The 22,634-nt window shown below is 36.1% G+C and overlaps 1 protein-coding gene across 3 annotated transcripts in view; it reads right to left on the reverse strand.

Moving 5' to 3' along the window:
- Positions 1-22,634, reverse strand: part of LOC128983965 (alpha-actinin, sarcomeric) — a 79,149-nt gene that overhangs the window by 11,899 nt on the left and 44,616 nt on the right. The window contains exons 2-6 of one of the 3 annotated variants that reach the window (XM_054403246.1): positions 9,715-9,949; positions 8,163-8,337; positions 5,984-6,144; positions 4,740-4,835; positions 2,449-2,534 (exon numbers count right to left, since the gene is read on the reverse strand). In XM_054403246.1, coding sequence (XP_054259221.1) covers positions 2,449-2,534; positions 4,740-4,835; positions 5,984-6,144; positions 8,163-8,337; positions 9,715-9,949 — 753 coding nt within the window. The remainder of the gene's footprint in view (positions 1-2,448; positions 2,535-4,739; positions 4,836-5,983; positions 6,145-8,162; positions 8,338-9,714; positions 9,950-22,634) is intronic. The other 2 variants (XM_054403245.1, XM_054403243.1) reach the window with 2 other exon arrangements.

A 22,634-nucleotide genomic window follows, 5' to 3' on the forward strand; every position in this document is an offset into this window, starting at 1 on the left:
CTTCGGTTATTCATTAGCTTCTAATATCCAGTATAAAGCAGGCGATATGTCGTTGTCATGTTTAACATGTACATCGAATAGGTACAGTATTTTACATATTTGATTTACGTAGCTAAATAAGGTTATAACAAATAACATTTATCTTATGTTATTGGAATTAAAACAACTACAAGATTATGCAGTTAAAAAAAAACTAGGTATACTGAAATCAATATGTTTTTTTCTAAATATGCTATTATGAATATGCTTTCTTATTATTTACTTTAAAATATTTTTGATGATATCATCGTTTTGGTGACACACCTGTTGCGTTGACTGTTGTGTTGGCAACGACTTGGGGTATATTATTGCCCAAGAAGAATAAAGTATTTTTTGAGTTTTCGTTTTACAAGAAAAAAAATCATTTGCATAATAAGCTAATGAATAACCGAAGAGCCGTTGACTTACATCAACCAATTAATTAAATCAATTACAACAATGCATCTTGGCCGATTCGTAGCGTAGCTGACCATGGGGGTAGATTTCCGGGGGTAGATGTCCGGGGGTAGATGTCCGGGGGTAGATTTCCAGTCGCGGGCTGTTTCTCGACCGTGTACAGGCCCCGCCCCTCGTGACGTCAAAATGATGTAGGCGTTTTTTCATGGGGGTAAATATCCGGGGGTAGAATTCCGGCGACCCAAATTTTTTTCCCAAAATGAAAACTGGAAAAACACATACAGTATATTATTTAAATTTAAAAATAATACTCAGATAGTTTTAGGACAAATATTTGATATAAAATAAAATAATAATATTATTATTACCAAAAATAAAATAAAATAAATTTAGCATGTTTATTCAAATGTTCTGGAAGTTAAAAAAACATGCTTTAAAACATAGCCAATAGCTTTTATAAATGTGATGTGGAAAGTTCAGAGGGACCTCTTGTTGGAGATGCAAAGTTTTCAGTACGGCCGATATAAGTGATTGAGGTCAAAAATATTGAAATTCGGGGTTTATCGATTGTTATAACTCATTTAACATAGAACAGGACAGTATCGGTTAAAGTATCGAATCAAAGATAGAAAAGGTCGAAAAAAATTAGCCTCAGCTCGTTCTGAGTAAAAATACCTCCTTCCGCTCAATATTATTTCGCCATAACGACAAGAGGTCCAATTTCTAATATTCACTTTATAAACAGACTTTAGTCCAAAAAATGAATTGTCCTGCATTCTAGGTCCCGACAGTGGTACCTTTTTTAATTCTATGGAGAAATAACATAGTGCCAACAAAAGTTATTTTTTGTTTAATGTGATTTTTACGACATGGTTTAATAAAACAATTATTTTAATGAAAAGAACTGAGAGTTAAGACATAAATTGGCATTGCCTCCAAAGGGGACATAATAAGCTTTCTTTTGATACCAAAATCATTTCTTAGGTAATAGATACAAAAGAAACCGTTTTTACAAGTATTTGAAATTTTCAAATAATTTTTTCTCAAAATGACCCTTTTCCCTAACCAAGTTTAAAAGTCCGATAACTTATAAGAAAAAAAAATGTTGATGCATGGGACTTGCACTAAGTGATTTGGAATTTAATAAGGAATTCAAAAATATATACTGTATGTAACTCAAAATCAAAAATTCCTGGCAAGAGGGCAAGAGGTCCCTTTTGACTTTCCACATCACAAATTGTACTCATATCCTGGATGATTGATTGTAAAAATGGCGATTTTGCCGTAAACAAATAAATAAATTATTATTCATAGATTAATAAACTGAATTAATAATCCCACTCATATTCTGAGGTATAATATTTTATATCAAAAAATTGGAAGAAATATTTTTCTCATTTCAATGTGCAGTTACAACGGATTACCTCAGGAAATTAGGAGTTGTAAAACCTAAAGCTTATTCAGGGTTGCAGTAAAAAAACAAAAGGGAATTGTTTTTCGTAATTGTTTTACAATGTTCTATATGTTCAATGTAAATAAAATAAGCTTGGATTTTAGTTTTGACTCGAGTCAGTTAAAAAAAAAAAAAACATTATAAGATATAATGTAAGATGTAAGATGTCGCTTGTAATCCTTCTTTCTTTATTATTTCCTGCAGTATTTGAGAAACCACTCTTATCAGATATGAGCAATTCCTCAAAATCTAAGGATATTGGCCTGCTCTAATGATGTATATAGTCAAATCCTTTACCAGCCACTCTATATTTTATAACCCTTCCTTTGTTCAGTGAGGGAAAATCTACCTTTCCAATCCCCCGAACTATCTTCTCAAAAGAGGATATCCAAGGATACAATCGAATCTCTTAAAAACAAATAATAAATAATTAACGGATATTAAGGCCAATCCGTTTTTACTTTCCCTTACGTTATTAAAAATGATAAAATAAATCTGTCTGATTACAAGACCAATTTGAAAATGATTGTTACAAGAATGTACTGTACAAAATTGTGTACCTTTTGTGCACCACTGAAACAGTGGTAGTACGATGAGACGTAAGTCATAATCGCTCGTTCGTCTGGCATTGCTGTGTTTGTCATATCTACACACACACATGCGTAGTTAAAGCACACACTTGACTACAGCGTTAGTTTACGATCAGTATGCTTCTGTCTTGACAACAGCTTCAAGCGGTAAAACATTACAAAGTACACAGGTTGACAAATCACTTGTAGCAAACTTAAGCTTGAAAATGTCCAAGAACTTTGGATGGAGAGTAAAATGTTTCAGAGGAAAATTTTCTGATAATTCTGTAATGGTAAGACCTGGAAAATTATTGGGAACTCCAAAAGCTGGCAATAGGCCTGAGCGAAAATGCTGCACAAGGCTCTGCATATCAGAGGGGACCGCACTTGGTGCTAAATACAAAAAATGCAAAATCATGGAAAAAGAAAAAGTGGGGAATAATACTTTACAATGAGATTTCTGTTTAGTTAGTATTGTTGGGAAACTATTTTTTGGTAGTAAGGGCCAGTTTTTTGGTTGTACCGGCTCTGACTATCCATTAAAGGTCTTGAGAGCGTCCAAATGAAAGCATTAATTACCATGTTGGTATTGTTACTATGTTCACTTCAAAGACAAGAGGGTCCTAAGATTTTTGCAAGCTCGTTTTGTAAAATAAAATATAAAAAAATAAGAAAGTATTAAAAAAGTGTCGTAATTTATTTAATTTATATCATTGACGAATCTATTAATGAAATCCAATGAAATTGAAAAATCTAAATGAATGAAACAATGATAAATCTAGAATACAATTGACATTGGTTTATATAAATATGATTAGAGATTTTTCCTGATAAAAACAATGAATACAAATAGAATAAAAAACAATATACAGGGTGAGGCAGTGAGAGCACCCCAATTTTCTTTCGTTGTCACACTATAAGTAAAGCAACAATGAATGAACAGCTGTACTTATAATATCAATTAAACTATACCATTTTAGTAAACGTTATGCCTAAAGGCTATTAACACTGAGATTTTGATGTGGAAACCTATTAAATATAGTGATTCTTGTGCAAAAACCCAGAGATTGTTTAGACCACGTTCCATCTTTGGTCAACATGGCGCTGTTCCAGATTAGAAAACAATGGTGAACTGGGTAAAATTATTTAGAATAACAGCTTAATAATTAATTGGTGGGTGCCGCAAAACTCTTTGTACTTACACCAGCAAATGTTGAAAGAGTGTGAATCGCAGTAACTCAAAGTCCAAAAAGATTTGCCGGGAACTTTTGTTGTTGAAAGCTTTATGTTGGCCATTTTTTTTTTTTTTTTTTTTGGGTGGGGGGGTTATTCTGATAAGCTACTTGAAATGCGAGGCTTTTCAAAGTCGCCCCACAGATTTGCTTGAACCGAACCTAAGAATTGTCCAAAAACTAAAGTGATTCCTGAAGAAATGCTGGAGGAGTATTTGATGGAGTTTTCAAGAGACAAAAACGAATGTCAGGTAGGAAAAGGAAGTCACTTGTATGGATTTTGTTTTCAAGAAATGGAAAAATGACTTATCTTAAGTTAAAATGGCAAAGGATAAGCTGTGTTTTGATGTGCTATTTATATCGATAGGGTGAATATTATTGAGTTTGTACTATTTATAAATTGGGGCGCTTTCAATGCCTCACCCTGTAGATGAAATAAAATCGGTTCTCAGTGGATAGGTCGGAACAGTAAGAAGTAGCAACACTTTTAAAGCAAAGAGTAAGAGTTAAAAAAAGAGTTTCAAAGAGTTCAAAGAGTTTGAAGCATGTTGTCAGAAAATCAATTTTGTATTTGCAAAAGAATATGTTTAAACATAAAACAGTAAATTTGATATAGCAAAAACCATGCTTCATTTACATTAATATTGTTGAGTTGCATACACATTTCAAAAGCGTTTGATCAATACATCTAAATCAGTGTATTAAGAAAAATAATCAAACAAATTCATTGTATATAACCAGTGAGTTTCACAATGATTTGTGAACTTTTCATAATTAAAAATTTAATTTGTGTTTTAATCAAACTCGTCACACTAAACCCTCTTAGTCACACCATTTGTAAAAAAACACAACTGTAGCTCATGATTAGCAAAATCAAACAGTGGTAAACAAAACTCACATGAAAAAAATCAAAAACTATTTAAACACACTGGTGAACAATGAAATGGCACTGAACGAACGGATGAGGAATGTCTCTACGACACTGGAACTGGAGGCTGTGGAATGGTTAAACACACAACACTGCGTATTAGCGAGCAAGCGAGTCCGCGCGTGTCGTTACCTGCTGGGCGCCCTGGAAGGCATGGTAGTAGCAAGAGACATAAGTCATGATGGCTCTTTCATCTGGCTTGGGGGTGTTGATCAGATCTAAACATGAAAATCTTGGTTGGTACCTACTCAACTTTATCATGAATTAGTGGATTTCTGGATTGAAAACTGGTTTGGACATGTCTGATCCATCAAATGATCTGTAATTAGTAGTATCTTTGACAATGACAAGTAGTATACATCCAATTCTTAACGTTATGTTGTAGCCAGTTGAGTAATTATGAACATTGTTTAATTTGCACAATAGCAGTTAACTGCTATAGTTTTAAACTTCTATAGTTTTATCTTCAGGTGCCACAGGACCATTGAATGTCATTTTTAGCTGTAGATTTGTCAAAACCATTGAAATTGCACACTTTGATTTGACTACACAGATGAAAAACATTAAATGAATAAAAACTAGCCTTTACGAGCAGTTCAATAGGTTTTATGTTAGTTTAATTAGTTTGTTTGCTTGGCAAGTGTTTGTGTTTTTAAGTTTGGAATTTGAACGGTTTTGACGTATATAAAAGATTATATGACACATTTTTCTGTGACATTTGGTGATTATAGAAGTCTGAAACTATACTATTGTATAGCAACAAAACATAGATCATACAACAGATCAGGTAATGAAAACCATTTTCAAATCAACTACGTTTGTCAAACCAACAAATTTTAGAATATTTACCAGTTCCCTTAAATAAAAATCCGTAACTTCTCAGTGTCATTTTTCCAATAAAGATTCTGTATAAAAGACCCCTTTAGAAAAACATAAGTGCTGCACAACTGCATTGACTATTCATAATTTACCACACAGTAAAAAAACAATCATGCAAATCCTTCAAACTGAAATAAAGCCTTGACTTTATATTCTTTTAATTGATACTGTAAGTAAAACTGACTTTAACAGAAGTTTTATTTTTTTAAATTAAATTCAGAACAGTGCTGACATAAAAAAATTGTATACCAGGGCCAGTTATAGTGATGTAGGCATGGAGATTCAAAAATCAGCCAGGCAGTAACTGCCTCAAAACGTTTGATATCGTTAAATTAATTCTTCAGCAGAATGTTCAATTCAGATAAAACTTTGGAGTGACAAACGTTGAAAAAAACATCTGTTTTAGGCTACCTGTAGTTTGCAGATTTAACACCGATTTAAACAAAAACTAATTTTTAATTGAATCCCGACATTTCTAGTTACGTACCCTCAGGGTCCAACATGCGAGGGATGTCCAAGTACTTCTCAGCGACGTCGAAAGCGGTGTTGAGATTCTGGAGAGGGTTGTCCTTGGAGAGTTTGCTGTAGTCGATGAGGTCTGGTCGGTGACGGTGGATCAGGGCGCAGAAGGCCAGACCATCCTTGAAACTGAAATGGAAAAACAACAAGACTTAAAAAACCAACCCAAGTCAAACATTGTGAATTTAAACTACTGATACCCAAGATGCAAAAACAGAATAGTAAAAAAAGATAAAGCAATCTCAACTAGTTTTGACTCACGTACAAGTCATCTTCAGGTTAGTACTAAGGTATCTTCTTGCCATTACCTTCTGGTTTTTCGTCCCCTAAATGTTCACGTTTTTTATGTCCGTGTGCGTGTCCTACTTGTTGACACCCTCCGATGAAGCAAGAAAACATCTTAATTCTGGCCTGAAGATAACTCGTGAGTCGAAACTAGTTGCCATACCGCAACGTTTTAGATAGCATATATGCAGGTACTTACACCAATTTAATGAAATTATTAAATAGAAAATGTCTTTATTTAAGAGGCGAAGTTAGGACTTGTAAGTCCTCTCTACCACTTAACCTCTAAAACATAAATACAACCACCCACTTTATAAATAAAATTAAATAATCTAAAGTACTATATAATAAACATGATGAAATTAAATTTACTAATCCTAAAAAGTCCATTCACACAAGCCGCCAACAACCCGCCACACCAGCGCCAGAGACTCACTCATGCCTGCTGCTCAATATAATAGATTTTATCCCTTCCCCAAACCTCACACGGTTTTCTATGGATTTTATATGGTCAGGAAGAGAATTCCACATTTGAATTGTAGATACTAAGAAAGATTTTTTTCAAACTGTTGTCCGGTGAATTGGTGTAGATAAAAGGAGAGAGAGAGCCTCTTCTATGTGTGGCACGGGTACTGATGTCAGAAATAAAATGGAAGTTATCTGATAAATATTTTGGAATTTTACTATAGATGATGGAGTGTAGAAAACAGAGGGTGTGTAATTCCAGAAGTTCATTTAACCTCATTAATGGAAGCAGGTTGAAACAGGGAGTGACATGGTCATATCGTCTAAGGCCAAATACGAATCTGATACAGGAATTCTGCGCTCGCTGAAGTCTGCTAGAAACCTCATTAGTCATGTCATTGATCACCACATCACAGTAGTTGAAATGAGTCAAGATAAGAGTTTATACTAATATGATTTTCAAGTTCAATGGAAGGTATTCTGCGAAATGTTTGATGGTGTGAATAGCACCAAAAACCCATTTACAAGTGGAATTAGCTTGGTCAGACCAATTCAAATGTTAGTTCACTTTGTCACAGTAGGTAGGATGCTTTCCCTTAAATCTAAGTTGTGGTGCAGTGAGTAAGTTGATTTAGTCATTAGTCTGGGGTAGCCAACAATCATTGCTTAATTTTGTCAATGTTGAGTTTAAGTCCGTTGTTTTTGGCCCAGTGAGTTATTGATTCAATCTCAAAGTTCATGAGTCGCATAGCAGTATCCATCTCACCTACATTAAAGTGGGAGTAAATCTGTAAGTCGTCATCATATAGATAGTAGTGTGAGTTAGTGATATGTCCTGTGATGTCATTGATGTAAATTGAGAGCAGTAGTGGGCCAACAGATCCTTGAGGAACACCTCTAGTAATCTGCGCTCCCTAGTAGAATATTAGTAGTATTTGTAGTATCAGTTTATAGTTTTTAAATGTGATTAGGAGGCTAAAATTCAACAAAATAAATTTGTTTGGTTGTTTGAAACTGCACCCAGATGCCTTTGATCTTTGGGATTCAACGCCACAATCCCGTCCTACAGCTGTTGCACTAATTCATATGGAGCGTCTCTGTAATGTGTATGTTTACATGTTTACTATTACTGTTATTACCAATAGGCTGGCAAGTGCAACGTTGCCACATTGTTTGACATTGCCTTTGCGTCAGAGGAGACTATGTTAATGGTCTTGGGTAATGAAACAGCTGATTTTAGTCAACAAAGCTACAAAGATCATTAGCTCCATTTTACACTCACGATGCATTTATATTCATAAAGTAGGTATACGTGTGTGTGCCGCTCGCCGCTGTCTTAAACGACTGTATTGCTTTTAATGCTAGTCTGCATTAAACAAACACATCTATTTACTGACCTGAGGTGGAAGTTCTGCACGTTGACATTCTTGTAAGGAGCAGTCTTGCGCTGGCACCACAGCAGCAGCCCCTCCTTGGCTGTCATCTCCTCTACTGAGATGTCTTGGATGGCGAACCTCAGGATGATGGTCCAGATCATACCCAGGGTCATCTTCAGGTTGCCATCAACAATTTCTGTAAGTCAAGTCATCCATCAGAGTACATCACAAACTTTGTCTGTAGAGTCACTTATCCTAGATTTTTTGTTGGCACACTTATATATTTCAGTACCGTAATCAAGAGGTTACATATCAATAACATGGCCTATACAATAAAACAAAATACCCCCACTGTAACAAAGCTACTGACTAAGCAAATTTCCATTTGCTGGAAAATGTTAAAATGTAATAACCACTTTTCAGAGTACAATTGTCTTTTGGAGTTAACTAGAATGTGTCAAATTGTACAAAAGTACTAAATAGCCAAACTAGATCAATGACGAGTACATATTTAATTACTAGAGAAAATACAGTCTCCGTCCCAAAACAGGTGAATTCTATAAAAACAAATCATATAACTTACTACCAAACTGTTCATTTGCATGAAACATGATTATTGGTTAATTAAGTCCAACAAACAAGCAACTAAATAGAAGATATGATTCCAATGAGGCGTTAATAAGATATTAACAACACATGTTGAATTTGAACAAAGGGCTTGTTTCAGGCTTAGCGTTGCGAAAACATCAGCACAGCCTTGATTAACTATTGGTATGTTTTGCAATAAATGACGAAATTTATAAAACAGGCGGGGAGCAAAATGATACACACATATCATGTTAACGATGAATGTAGGTTTACTTGTTTGTATCAAATTTCATAAAAATCATCTGCAGCGTGATCATATGACAACAACAGTTTACTTACTTACTATCCATATAACTAATGTGGAAATTTTTATTATAGTGTTTTAGAATTTTCTTTTTTAACAATTAGACATACAAAAACACACTTCAATGAACTAAATTATTTGTTTTTAAGGCTCAACAATTTTTTTTTAAAGAAACTGCCCAAAATTTATAGTTTGAGGTTAAAAAATAAAATCTTGTTCCCATAGTAGGCCACTCATTTTTAGCAAATGCCACAAGAAATTGGACCCACCGAAGATTGACGATCTTGCAATAATAATTGAGAAAACTGTCCAAAAAACACATGGCCCCTTGGCCGAATCTCGGCTCTCTACCCAAGTCACGATGGCCAAGTACGAATAGTAGACATCACAACATCAAAAGGAACTTACCGCCGGCCTCTGACTAAAGTTGCTGTCCTTTCCATTGGAGGGGAAAAGATGTTATGTTTAATGTTCTTTGTATTTATTTATTGCCATATGTTTTTGTTATTAATTTCAATTATTGTGATTTTGTTTACTTTTGTCTTGACTTTATAAATTGCAAATACAGTCCTTTTTATTTGTAATAGTCTGACATTATTTTTACAACATCACAAAAAAAAAATTTAAATTCTTATTTAAAAAAGCCCCAACAGATAACCAAACCCATTTGCCTCCACTGACCTTCCGCACCGATGGATACCAGCTTGACACCCTTGCTTGCGATGAAGTCCAGTGCCTTGTTGACGTTGGCTATCTTGTGGAAGCGCATCTTGCCTCGGTCAGGCTTGGGCAGAGTTTCCCCGGAGATCACCTCCAGGAGCAACATGAGCTTCAGGCCGTTGCGGAAGTCGTCTTCGATGTTTTCGATCGATGTGCCAGCCTTGCGAAGGTGGGAGTTGCACCATGCCGTGAATGTCTGAAAACCACAGTGTAAAGTTAAAAGTCACATTCAATACGATAGTGTTATGTTATATTCTGAAGAGCACCAGAGCAAAGACAAAATGACCCACAGGCCTTAAGTGGAGAAGGTTTCGTAACAAAAACACCTGAGGTTACCTTGTAACGTTATAAAATTGAATTTTTACCATGCGTACATGAATAGTAATAACGGGTACATGTCTATCAACAGCTTGTAAGGTTTTTTGTGTACACTGTACAGTATTTCATATGGTTTTCCTTATTCAGCTAACTCTTAGTAAGTTAAGTGCGGTTCTCATCATCAAGATTACCCCATGTATTCCAGGTTCTTTTATAATTACTTTTTATTACCAATTATCTCGGGGAAAAAACTGGACGTATTTTAACCAAAATACAAAAGAGAGTATACTGTAGAATATGAGTATAGTAAGATGTCTCATGTAGATTTATTTTACCAAGATAACATGTTTAAATTGTTTACAAGTATAAACAAACTGCAAAAATTACAACAATCAATCTTCAGATTTATTTGATTTATGTCAGTTATACAATATAGCACTGACAACAGTTTCAAATTAACTCTGCTTCAATTATCAGAGTTAGTGAGGTGGAGATGCGGGAAGCTACCACTGACAGGATGTTCCGAAATTAGCGTGTTTGGAGTAGATGAGTAAATAAACAGAGTAGAGGGCACTGGTCCCATGGTGGGCATGTCCTAGCAGCACATCAAAATAATATTGGGCAAAGGGACTTGCAATGAAGTTAACTTATTCCTATGAAACTTATCCCATACATTCAAACATAGACAAATCTAGACCTTTGATTAATCTATAAAATATTTTTGCGTGTCTTCATAGTATGTTACATAAATGGTGTTCAAAACGAATTATACTTTTGGTCTATTACGGATTGATCTTTCTACATACATCCTATGAGATACAATTGTGTAGTGATTGTTCTAAAAACGTTAAGTACTCGTTAGGATAATTGACAATGTAAAAGAAGAGTTGTACAGAAGTGTTTTCAGAAAGCTCGGAAATTTTGACCCTACTTTCTCTTGGGCACTAAAAACAACAGTTTACTGATACTAAATGAGTCTAAGGATGGTTTTCACTTTGTCTAACATTGAACGGTTGCATTTTAGAGGTTCTTTCACAAGTTGGACTACTTGGCTTAAACATAAACATGTTTGGTTTGTCGATGGATGAGTTAACCATTATGTCAGACTATCATGTATCACTATCATGTGAGACTATCATGTGTGTGTTTATTATGTATCCAAGACTTCATTATACTCCCCAGGGGCTGGGATTTATCATGTAGTTTATAGATTTGTTGGTTGTTTATTAGTGTTGCATGTTGGGTATTTTACTGAGTTAAAATTTGTATAAGTGAATATATTGTTATGCATATGTCTTAATAATGTAAAGAGACAGTAAACATTATCTTTACATTAGCGATTTTGAAGTTACTAATTGTTGTTTAGTAGAGAGGTTAACATGAAATTTGTCCTAAATTTCATTCAAGGTTTGGTTTTAAAATAAATTTGTGTGAACTCAAAAGGATTTCTATGGATAAAGCAATTCATAAGATCGTATAGTTTAAAAGTTGGCTATAATGATTGTAATATTATCAACCTACATTACTAATTGCTGAATTATAAACCATTAAATTCTACAAGTACTAATTAAGGATTTACGAATATATGAAATTTCCAATGTTCAAGTGATGACATAAGATTCAATAAAAAAGAATTGCTTAGTAATTCATTGATTTTTCTCATCCTTAACAATAATTTAATGAGTCGGTGGCTCAGTCGGTAGCGTCGCGGACTTCAGGTCCAAGACAGTAACGTCGTGGGTTCGGATCCTGGTCACTGCCGAAAACATTTTATCAGTACAGTTCACATTTGTACTGTACCAGCTTACTCTTTGTTTTGCTGTATACGATCCACGCATAGGCGGTTAGTCTATGTGGACGGGCAAATGCAAGGTTAAAAGAGGTCGCTAACATCTAAATAAAAAAATGAATGAAAAAATGAATTTTGATCGCAGTTACTGTTCTGCTATGCGGATTGCGGAAGCAATTGAGAGCAATTTTCAGTCTCTAATCATCATCACTGGCTAGTCTAACCACTCAATTGACCTACTCAGGTCTCTGGAGCAATAGAAAGTGCAAAACATAATCAAAACCCGCTTCCCGCTACACTCTCAATTTCATCTTGCCAATCAGGTTTTATTGAAAGCTATTTTCGGCGGGTCTTCTTTTAAAAGGATCCAAGTTAAAAATAGTAATGCTAAATCACTGTACCACCAGCGATATATTTGGTCTATTTTGTGTTTATGTAGAAAATAAATTAAAGATGAGTGTAGAATAGTGTGTAATGATCTGTGTAGCTTGTAGCTTTACTAAAATTAATTGTATCTTAAAGAGTGATTCATGAAAATTATTGATCAAGGAAAGCTGACTTCAGTTCCGAACCATCAAAAAGCTACTGATTTCCTCAGGTTTACATTGACCATCTGACTGCAGTGCTATACTAGCAATATAACCATTCAGCTATCTAATGTTTTTTGTCCAAGGACGCTATGCAGGAGCCCAGCATTTTTTCACATTACTCCAAATTAGGGGTTGAAGCATTATCACTTTCATAAAATCCACTGATGATTTGGCAGGATTTGAACCCGGGACCCGGGACCGAAGTCCCGTGCTCTAACCACTTGACCAGCTCGCTCCTATATCTAATTTATTATACTGGCAAGATAAATCAATTACTGTTTAAAACATTCATAGAAGAGACAGGTTTAAGAGTAGTGTTGAAAAAAAAGTGCTAAATAGGTTTGTATTTTTGTAAATAGTTTAAATTCCTTTCCCTTATTTATCAGTCATGTCAGTAGAAACAAGATGACTTTCAATGTCACATATTTATTACACACTAGCTGGCTCGACAGACGTCGTCCTGTCCTAATGTGGTTTTATGTCAAATGCTCGTTCATTTTAAAGATTAGCAAGTTCGCATGGCTCAATCACGTCTTGGTTGTAGTTCGTTCGGTACGCTCACTCACCTCCAGATTGAAGTTCGTTCGCTACGCTCACTCACCTTTTGGTTGCAAATTAGCTGTTGTCATAAATTGAAAAAAAAATAATAGTGCTGCACCCTGTTGGTAAACCTATTAACTTTTTAATGCTATTGAACATCATAGAATTAAATTCTTTAGTTGAACCAGCTGTTAAGAATCTTTAATTCCATTTAAATATGAGTACTCATAAGGTTAACATGGGAAACTCCAGAGCCACTGGGGCGGAGCCCTTTTGACGGATCTGCACCAAACTTCACACAAACCATCCTTGAATAATGCTTAATGATACCTGAAAGTTTCATTACAATCTGTCAAGCGGTTTCGGAGTCCATAAAGGACAAACATACATACAAACAAACATACATTGGATTATCTATCTAATATATAAAATTCTCGTGTCACAGTGTTTGTCTGCAAACTCCTCCGGAACAACTTCACCGATCGTTATGAAATTTGGTGTGTAAATTCTGTAGGTATGCGAATCGGACGTAAACTATTTCCCGTTTCGAAATTCTTAAAAGGGCTCCGCCCCAGTGGCTCTGGAGTTTCCCATGTTATTCTTATGAGAAATGGAATTAATTAATCTTAACAGCTGTTTCAGTTAAACAAGTTGGTTCTGTTCTATGATGTTCAATAGCATTAAAGTTACAAGGATTACCAACAGGGTGCAGCACTATTATTTCTTTTACATTTATGACAACAGCTAATTTGCAACCAAAAGGTGAGTGAGCGTAGCGAACGAACTTCAACCTGGAGGCGAGTTAGCGTAGCGAACGAGCTAACCTGAAGGCAAGTGAGCGCAGCGAACGAGCTCCAACCTAAAGGTGAGTGAGCGTAGCGAACGAGCTCCAACCCAAAGGTGAGTGAGCGAAGCGAACGAACTTCAACCTGGAGGCGAGTTAGCGTAGCGAACGAGCTAACTTGAAGGCAAGTGAGCGCAGCGAACGAGCTCCAACCTAAAGGTGAGTGAGCGTAGCGAACGAGCTCCACACCAAAGGTGAGTGAGCGTAGCGAACAAACTTCAACCAGGACGTGATTGAGCGATGCGAACGAGATCATCTTGAAAATTAAACGTAACGGTACTTTCTTTCCATCGGTCTGTCTTAGGGGAAACCTATAACTTAGGCGATACGAAGTTCGCCGGGTCAGCTAGTCTATCTATACTATTATAAAAAAGAGGTGGTGTCTGTGTGTATGGGAAAAGTAAACGCGAAAACTACTGGTCGGATCGGGCTGAAATTCGGCATGATGATAGCTCATATTCCCGATTAACATATAGGCATATTTTTATCCCAACAATCCTTCCGGGCTCCGCCCCAGTGGCTCTGGAGCAAAGGTTCCCATGTTAACCTTATGAGAAATGGAATTAATGAATCTTAACAGCTGTTTCAATTAAACAAGTTGGTTCTGTTCTATGATTTTCAATAGCATTAAAGTTACAAGGATTACCAACAGGGTGCAGCACTAGCATTATTTCTTTTACATTTATGACAACAGCTATGGATTATATATATATATATAGATTGGCCATGGCAAATTCCAGAGGAACGAACACAAAGTCGCAATGCTATTTCAATTTCTGTTTCACTGTGCTATGTAAGTAGGCCAAAGGGACGTTTCAGTTCTGGAACGATTAATGGCGAGGGAGAGACAAGTGGTTTGCTCTGCCAGACCGTCGGACCGCCGCCAAACTCTAACTATTCTTAGCAGCTAGGCCTCTAATTTGAATTCAGCTGTCTTAAGTATTCAGGAGCACAACACTGTACTCTAAAGACTAGTATAAGTTTAGCTGGTCAATGTATTTCGGTAAGGCACTGTGGTATTAACAAAAATACTAAGATTTGCTCACAATAAAACTGGTTGCAGCCAACAATTTCCCTCACTGAAATAACAACTTGCAGCTTAATTTTAACCAATTATCGGCCTGCTAATTCCGGCTAGAGTCAAATTAATCTCGACTCTAATATACCAACTCCAACTAAATATAAATTTAAACGACTCTACCCTACTGACCCCTTGCTAGATCTGAAAACCATCCATACCCTTTGCCAAGATTGAGAAAAATCTAATGAAACGGGAATTCGCAATCAGAAAGATTTGATATTAAATAAATTAATATAACATGGAAATTGTTGTTGTGTGTTGTGTTGTTATTGCGAGTAAATAGCTTTTACTGTGCATCTACAGACCGTCATACAGTTCTTGCCAAATTGACGATGAATACATCCCTTTACTTGAAGTAACTTTTCACGAAATCAACATTTTGTACCAAATGAAATCATGAATGAAAAAAGGGAATAGGAAATAAATTACACTTATTTGTAGATAGATTATAGATTGATAAGAAGTGTGAAGTCGCATGATCTGTCATTGCAGCAGACGATGAACTTGCACATGGGCAATTCAAGGACTTCTTCAGCCTTATCCTGCATCAAGCAATATCAACTGCAAAAATGATTTTGTTAATCCCGGAGTATCTTCATATGCTGTTGTGACACTGTCTTAGTAAAATGTTTCGTAATTCGTACAAAAAATGTTCTTTACCGTACATCGTCCTACATTCCATGACAACCCACCTCCTTACGAGTCTGGAAATACATGAATGAACGTCGCCGCTGGCAGCTGACCAGCAAGTCAATCATTCCGCGATGATTGGAAGGGCGAGACTGGCTAATGAACCAATCACAGGCGAAAACACCAACTCGGGGCAATTAGGTACAAAAATAAACAGAGTCAAAAGCCGCAGCCATGAGTCAGGCCTCCACATTTCATGCTGCAAAGTTGTCACGCCTTCCATTAGGTTATTCTGGACCGGTGTTGCCAACACAACTCAGCACACAGCATAAACTAGTGCTGTGAACCGGTAAATCACCGTCGTGCTAATGTAGTAGTGGTGAAAAGTTTACAGTTTATGGTAATGGTCAAATAAATGGACGACGTTCTAAACTTGGCTAGGAACTGGACGATAAGTCCGGCTCTTATTATTTCGATAAAGGTTGACATCTCAGTTCCTTCAAGAGTTATAGATCTGCAACTGAAAGAGGATATGCAGTGAAAGAGAGCTCCCCTCCCTAGAAAAAGGCTGATTTGCAAATGTTCCTGAATTTTACAATAAAAACGAGTAAGAACCAATCTCATACTAGAAAATACATCACAAATAATAAACAGAGAGACTCGAGAAACAAAGAAAATTTGACGCGCAACTTGACCGCTCAGTCAGCAACTCACGACGGGTCAAAGTTCACTGTGATATGATCCATTTAACTGGGAGGGGAGTCCCGAATAGGGAGTAAACAAAGCGGAGAAAGCAGTGGGAGTGGGACGGCGTTATCAGAACTGGTTTAGAAAGTGATACCAGAAACATTCCACGTGAGCGGGGTTCCCCAAGGTTCGGTACGACTGTTGCTCTTCCGCGATGACTGAAGGCGGTCACGGGCACGGCCGCGCTGCGCCAAAGACACAAGTAATATTTATTTAGATTAACTACAGTTCCTATATTTTTTTTTATTTTAAGGTTCGACGTTAGAATAGATCACGAGTTTGACAATTACAACGTTTACCGACTCCTGCAGTTCTTTGAACATGCACTGGAAAGTAGACAACGGTTCAATGAAGACAGCTGTTCTCTAAGCAGCTTAGCTACTGTCATTTACCATGAAGCGTACCTACTGATGCTATACTGCACTGATGTTTATCATACAGCTGGCCTACTGATGCGTGCAGCGTGCAGTACTGCAGTACAGCGGTGGTGATTGCGTAAACACGAGACCGTGACAATGGACACAGATTGTGTGATAACATTACTGCCTCGGCCATTCGACCACCCACTACACTAGGCAACTGTTGTCACACATTGTTCGGTTTTATTCCAACATTCATTAACAGAACTTCTATATTTTAAACTATAAACTGTTTCTAAACATATGCGACAGTAATGTATCGTTTGACCAGTTACTGTGGGGCTACGCCATGCTATATGTATGAAAAGACGACAGCGTGGCTCTTTAACCGTAGAAAACAGGTTTCAAATCCACCATTGATAGAAGAAATAAAACAACCATTGAACAAAGTTTTATAAAACTGTATTTTGTTTAATTTTATCAACTGCTAGGCGAGTATTAGCACATTTTATACGTATCCTTATATCATGAACGTTGTCCCCAGGCAATTAGACAATGTCAGTTTCCAATGCGGATGATTCATCTGTTTAATGAGGAAGTGTCGAGGTGAGGGGTAAGAGACAATGGCCAAACTCCCGCAGAGAGACTTATCCACTTTCTTTTCTAAATAAACAACGATTTCTTGAAGGGGACCAAATTACCAGATCACAATATAACATAGGCAAAGGCATACTTCAGCGAGACTCGAACCATATAGCGTGCTGTATTTTGTTGCTGGCGACCAACATCAATTGCTCCAGGAGAATTGGACGTTTGCCACAACACTTGCAAGCGATAAGGCTTGTCATAACACTGCGAAATATTCCTCTATCCGCCAAGTTATGCCACAACAATATACTAAATTGGGCACGATGCACACAAAGTACATAGTAACAGTCATGAGACGAATAATTTTGAAATATTGTTTACTAACTTTGCTCATTTAAAACTTGGTTTCACTCTCCATACTTACTATGCAACAAAAATGAAATGTTCACGTTTAAAAACTACTCTTTACATTTAAGTCATTATTGAGTTTCGTAACTTTACAAAAGGGTTAATAGTCCAGTCAAGGAATGAGGTGTAGAGTGCGTGAGCAGGTAACTAAGCGATTCCTTCAGAAACTTGTTCAGGGGGCTTAGGGTGTTAACATACCAAAAGTCCTGACTCCTAGGTGGTGAGCCAGGGGGTGGAGGGGGGAAAAAGGGGGGAAAAAGGTACGCATTTTGGGTTTTTTGATTATATCTCGAAAACTATCAACTTTTTGTATACTATAGTAAATTATAAAATTGAAGAAGATTAAATTTTCTACAAGAAAAGTATATAATGTGTTTATTTTGGTTCAACAGATTACGAGTTATAACTTATTTAATTGATATCTTATTAAAATCTTCTTCCATAAGAAATACATGTAAATTAGTATGCAAAATGGGGCGAATCCTATCCGCCCAAAGGGAATATAAATGATATTCTGGAAATATTGACAAAATTTCCAGTAATTTGACACTTTAATCATGAAATTTTGTCAAAAATTAAGGCGAGGGCGAGGTAACAAAATTTCGAGTTTTGGTGTTTGTTTATTGGAAATATAAAAAAAAACCTTAAATCATCCCATTTTTAAACGCTCACCCTCGCTTTAATTTTTGACAAAATTTCATGATTAAAGTGCCAAATTACTGGAAATTTTGTCAATATTTCCAGAATATCAGTTATATTTCCTTTGGGCGGATAGGATTCACCCCATTTCGCATACTAATTTACATGTATTTCTTATGGAAGGAGTATCTTAATAAGATATCAATTAAATAAGTTATAACTCGTAATCTGTTGAACCAAAATAAACACATTATATACTTTTCTTGTAGAAAATTTAGTCTTCTTCAATTTTATAATTTACTATAGTATACAAAAAGTTGATAGTTTTCGAGATATAATCAAAAAAACCCAAAATGCGTACCTTTCCCCCCCCCTTTTCCCCCCTCCACCCCCTGGCTCACCACCTAGGAGTCAGGACTTTTGGTATGTTAACACCCTAAGCCCCCTGAACAAGTTTCTGAAGGAATCGCTTAGTTACCTGCTCACGCACTCTACACCTACTTTTGGATCATTCATTGACTGGACTATAATTGAAGAACAATGAGGATGCAAACAAAAAGCACTCGATGAAATTTCAAGACAGCTACGGAAAACAGTTAAAGGGGCGGGCGGCTGAACCGAAAAGGGGGATTTCGCCAACGGACAGATGTCAATAAAGTTTATCTGCAGTTCCACAACAGCTGCTGCTGTATGTCAGTGACCAGTGAAACCGTACCGAGGCAGAGTGGTAAATAAACCTCGATAACAAGTACCTAGGAACCACGAATCCTATAGTATTTGTGCTAGGAACTAATATTTAGAATTACACATCGGCAAGGAGTTCTTCTTTATTCCTTTTAATTTACGACCTTTTAATAACTAACATAATAAACAAAGATTGCAAGTATACCGCGATAAAAAGGTGTTAGGTAGACATTACAAGGTATTTTGTACGTTTTACTTCCTTAACTGTTAAACGACACCCCATTGTTGACATTGCAAACACCAACACTATAAGTATAGGCCTACCTCGATAAAAGGTTTGCCTTAAGTCTAGACTTCCATTTTACAATATTATTCGATGGTCTTTGATTTTGCCAACTTCAATGCGAAGTATAACTCAATAACAATATCCAGTTCAATGGTCAAATTCACATATTCTTCTACACTTCCACCCTGTATTTTAAGCATGCCGTACCTTCACAACAATATATGTTAGGTAGGTATCATTGTTTGGATTAAATGTCCTAATTATTATGGCTTTGCGGGAAAGAATTTTAATTTGTAATACTTTTAACGAGGTTTTTGGAATTTTTCTCAGTCTTCCACATTTTTCTTCAGTTTTCCTTAAACTTGCCCACAATATGTTCACAGGGATGATTCAAAGCACTTTTACATTTGGCATGCAGAGTACTTTTTGAGTTTTGATGGTTGCTATTTTTTTTCTTTTTTGTCCTAGGACGCTAGGCACGAGTCTGGGATTGTTTTTCACATTGCTTTAGGCTGGACCTAGGGGTTGCGGCATTATCACTTAGATAAAATCCATTGGTGACTTGGCGGGGATCGAACCCAGGACCTCAGGGACTGAAGTCTCACGCTCTAACCACTACGCCAGCTCGCTCCCCAATGATGGTTGCTATTAATGTCTTAATATTTAAGCAACTGTAAAATTTAACCAAATAATTCACATAATGTTGAATAGATAACTTTAAATTGAGACAGAGCGATTTGGTTGAAATCAACACTCAAACTGGACATGAAACACAATAAAATAAGATTTAAATATAGGATGAGAGGTCTGCTTGTAATATCCAACTTCAACAACAATACTGACAAATTTGTACATTAATGTCCATAGTTACAGTATTTGGTGTTAAGTGTTTTTGTCAAGAGAGAAAGTTTACGTTAAAAAAAGGAAAAAAAGAAAATGTATAAAAATTGCATATACTTAAACTCGATTGAATTGAGGCTGTTGGTTCTACTTCGACAATTTAACAATCACTGCTTCACTTGGCAAAGAGCCTTTAATGCTTTTATTTTCTAACTAAAAATACCCTTGGCGATCATACAAGGTTGTGAAATAAATAAGCTGACGAGATCAACGAATAATGATCATTAATCAGTAATTATTGTGTAACTTTCAAGTTTAACTGCAGTCACACAATAACGATACTTATGTGATGTAAGAATTCACGGGAGTGTTGCACGACGTCCAAATTTCATCATATACGTAAACTACAAGAAACATATTATTTCTACAAGCTTTGGACTACATGGGATTGGTTGTCGTGCGGGAGTACTCTTAAAACCTAGCAGTACATAGGCACTTAAGTTCATATCGTTGTTAGCACCACGTCCAAAGCCGCTGGACGGTTAGCTGGACTAGATTAGGTTAGGCTTTGGACGTGGTGCAACTGCTACTTTTTTAAGAGTGTAAAGAAAAGATGCACTGTTTTACGATTACCAGTCCTCATGACGTCCAGAGATTGTAGACAATAATAGGTTTTCACAAACTTCCGTCAAATAGTCCAACGATTAATGCGTGTGTCGCTTTTGTTCCGCGGTTGATGGCTAATGTCTTCACATCACTGTTGTTCCGGAGGTCAGTAGGTAGATTCGGGGCCAGCCGAAACATCGCTTTTGTTCCGCGGACATCTCTCTTGTTCCGCGAGAGAGGGGGCTGCACTCTCCCTCCCCCAAATCCTCTCTTTCGCTCTCCTTCTAATTCTTTCTTTCATAGGTTAGGATAGGTTAAATTATTTAAATTTTTGATATTTTTGCTAAGGGGGAAATTTAGTTTAACGAGTTTTAAAGCCCGCATAAAAAATTAGGAGGAGGGCGAAAGAGAGGATTTGGGGGAGGGACAATACAGCCCCCTCTCTCGCGGAACAAGAGAGATGTCCGCGGAAAAAAGCGATGTTTCGGCCGGTCCCGAAATCTACCTGCTGATCCCCGGAACAAAAGTGATGTGAAGAAATTAGCCTTCAACCGCGGAACAAAAGTGATACAGCCCGATTAATATTGCTCATCAGCTTACATGTTTCGTTGCGAAAACATTTTCAAAGCTTGCAACTCGTCAAAAAAACTTTAGAAAGACTATGTTTATTGCAGTTACTCAAAATTTGGACATGATGAAATTTGGACGTCGTGCAACAGTAAAATATGTTATAATGGACGTTAGGAGTTAGTCCAAGAATTATATTTTGGACAACATAACATGACTTATATCATTGGACGTCATGAAATGCATCTGAATAAACTATTAGATCTAGTTCTACCATTGTTGGAACCGTGTTCTGACGATTTCGTTTGTTAACTGTAAAATAGACCAATTAAATTTCAGTTTAGATAAAATAATTGCCGTTATCGTTCGAGGAGCGTTGTGGTTTATAACCACTCATACTTAGGTTTTACGAGTGTTAATACGCGTACGAGTTTTACTTAGTTACGCGTAAAATGTAGCTAATCTTGAAATGTTATCTTAATTTGTATTTTTATTCACTTTTTACATCTTACTTGCGGTAAAAAATGCATCTCACAAAAAGTGCATAACATTCACTGTTAACTTTGAGGAAATGCTATACAAAATCAATATCTCAAGGAAATAGTAGAAAATACTTAGCAGAGACACTTATCTTGATAAAGGAGAGAAAACAAACTTTGGAAACATCAAAATCCGATTCTTAGAACTTTAAAGACATTGATTAATTGTGTACTGTTCTTACTGATTGATATTATTACTAGTGCTATAATTTTTTTTAATAAACCTATCTTTACTTACTTTAGCTGTACTTATTTGGACGTATGATCCACTTGCTATTGCATTAAAAAAGTATATGTCCATTTCAATTCGAGCAACTAGCTTTTAAAAATACTTTAAAATTAAATTAAGAATAAATACGTAACGATTTTTACGACTTTCAAATCTTCTAACTTCACTAATTGAAAATTAATTTAGTAAAACGGGTCAAAACCAATTTACCCAAAGACTATATGAAATTCTAAAGTAAATGTTGTTAAATAAACTAAAGATGATAATTTTAGAGATTTTTCTCACGGAGCATCTGTCCCACAGCAAAAGAAAACTATACTGATTTGGAAAGCTCTTTGCAAATTTGGTTCAAGCCCAATGATCACATAATGAATGCATCTTCAAAATTGGCACTGGCTGTATCTCATGGCTAAAACTGTTGTCATCATAACTAATGCTCAACTAACACCGATAACAAACATGGCTTAAGTAAATGATAAAACCATAGATTGAAGATACTCTTTTATACATTATTCATCATAAAACTTATTATTAAGCTTAAGACAATATAAAGGTTAATTCTGCTCGCTTTGTATGGTGTACATATTGTTGTTTAGC

Source organism: Macrosteles quadrilineatus, unplaced genomic scaffold, assembly GCF_028750875.1.
Source record: "Macrosteles quadrilineatus isolate MER2022 unplaced genomic scaffold, UCM_ALF_1.0 Scaffold_2__2_contigs__length_208266976, whole genome shotgun sequence".
NCBI classification, from domain to species: domain Eukaryota; kingdom Metazoa; phylum Arthropoda; class Insecta; order Hemiptera; family Cicadellidae; genus Macrosteles; species Macrosteles quadrilineatus.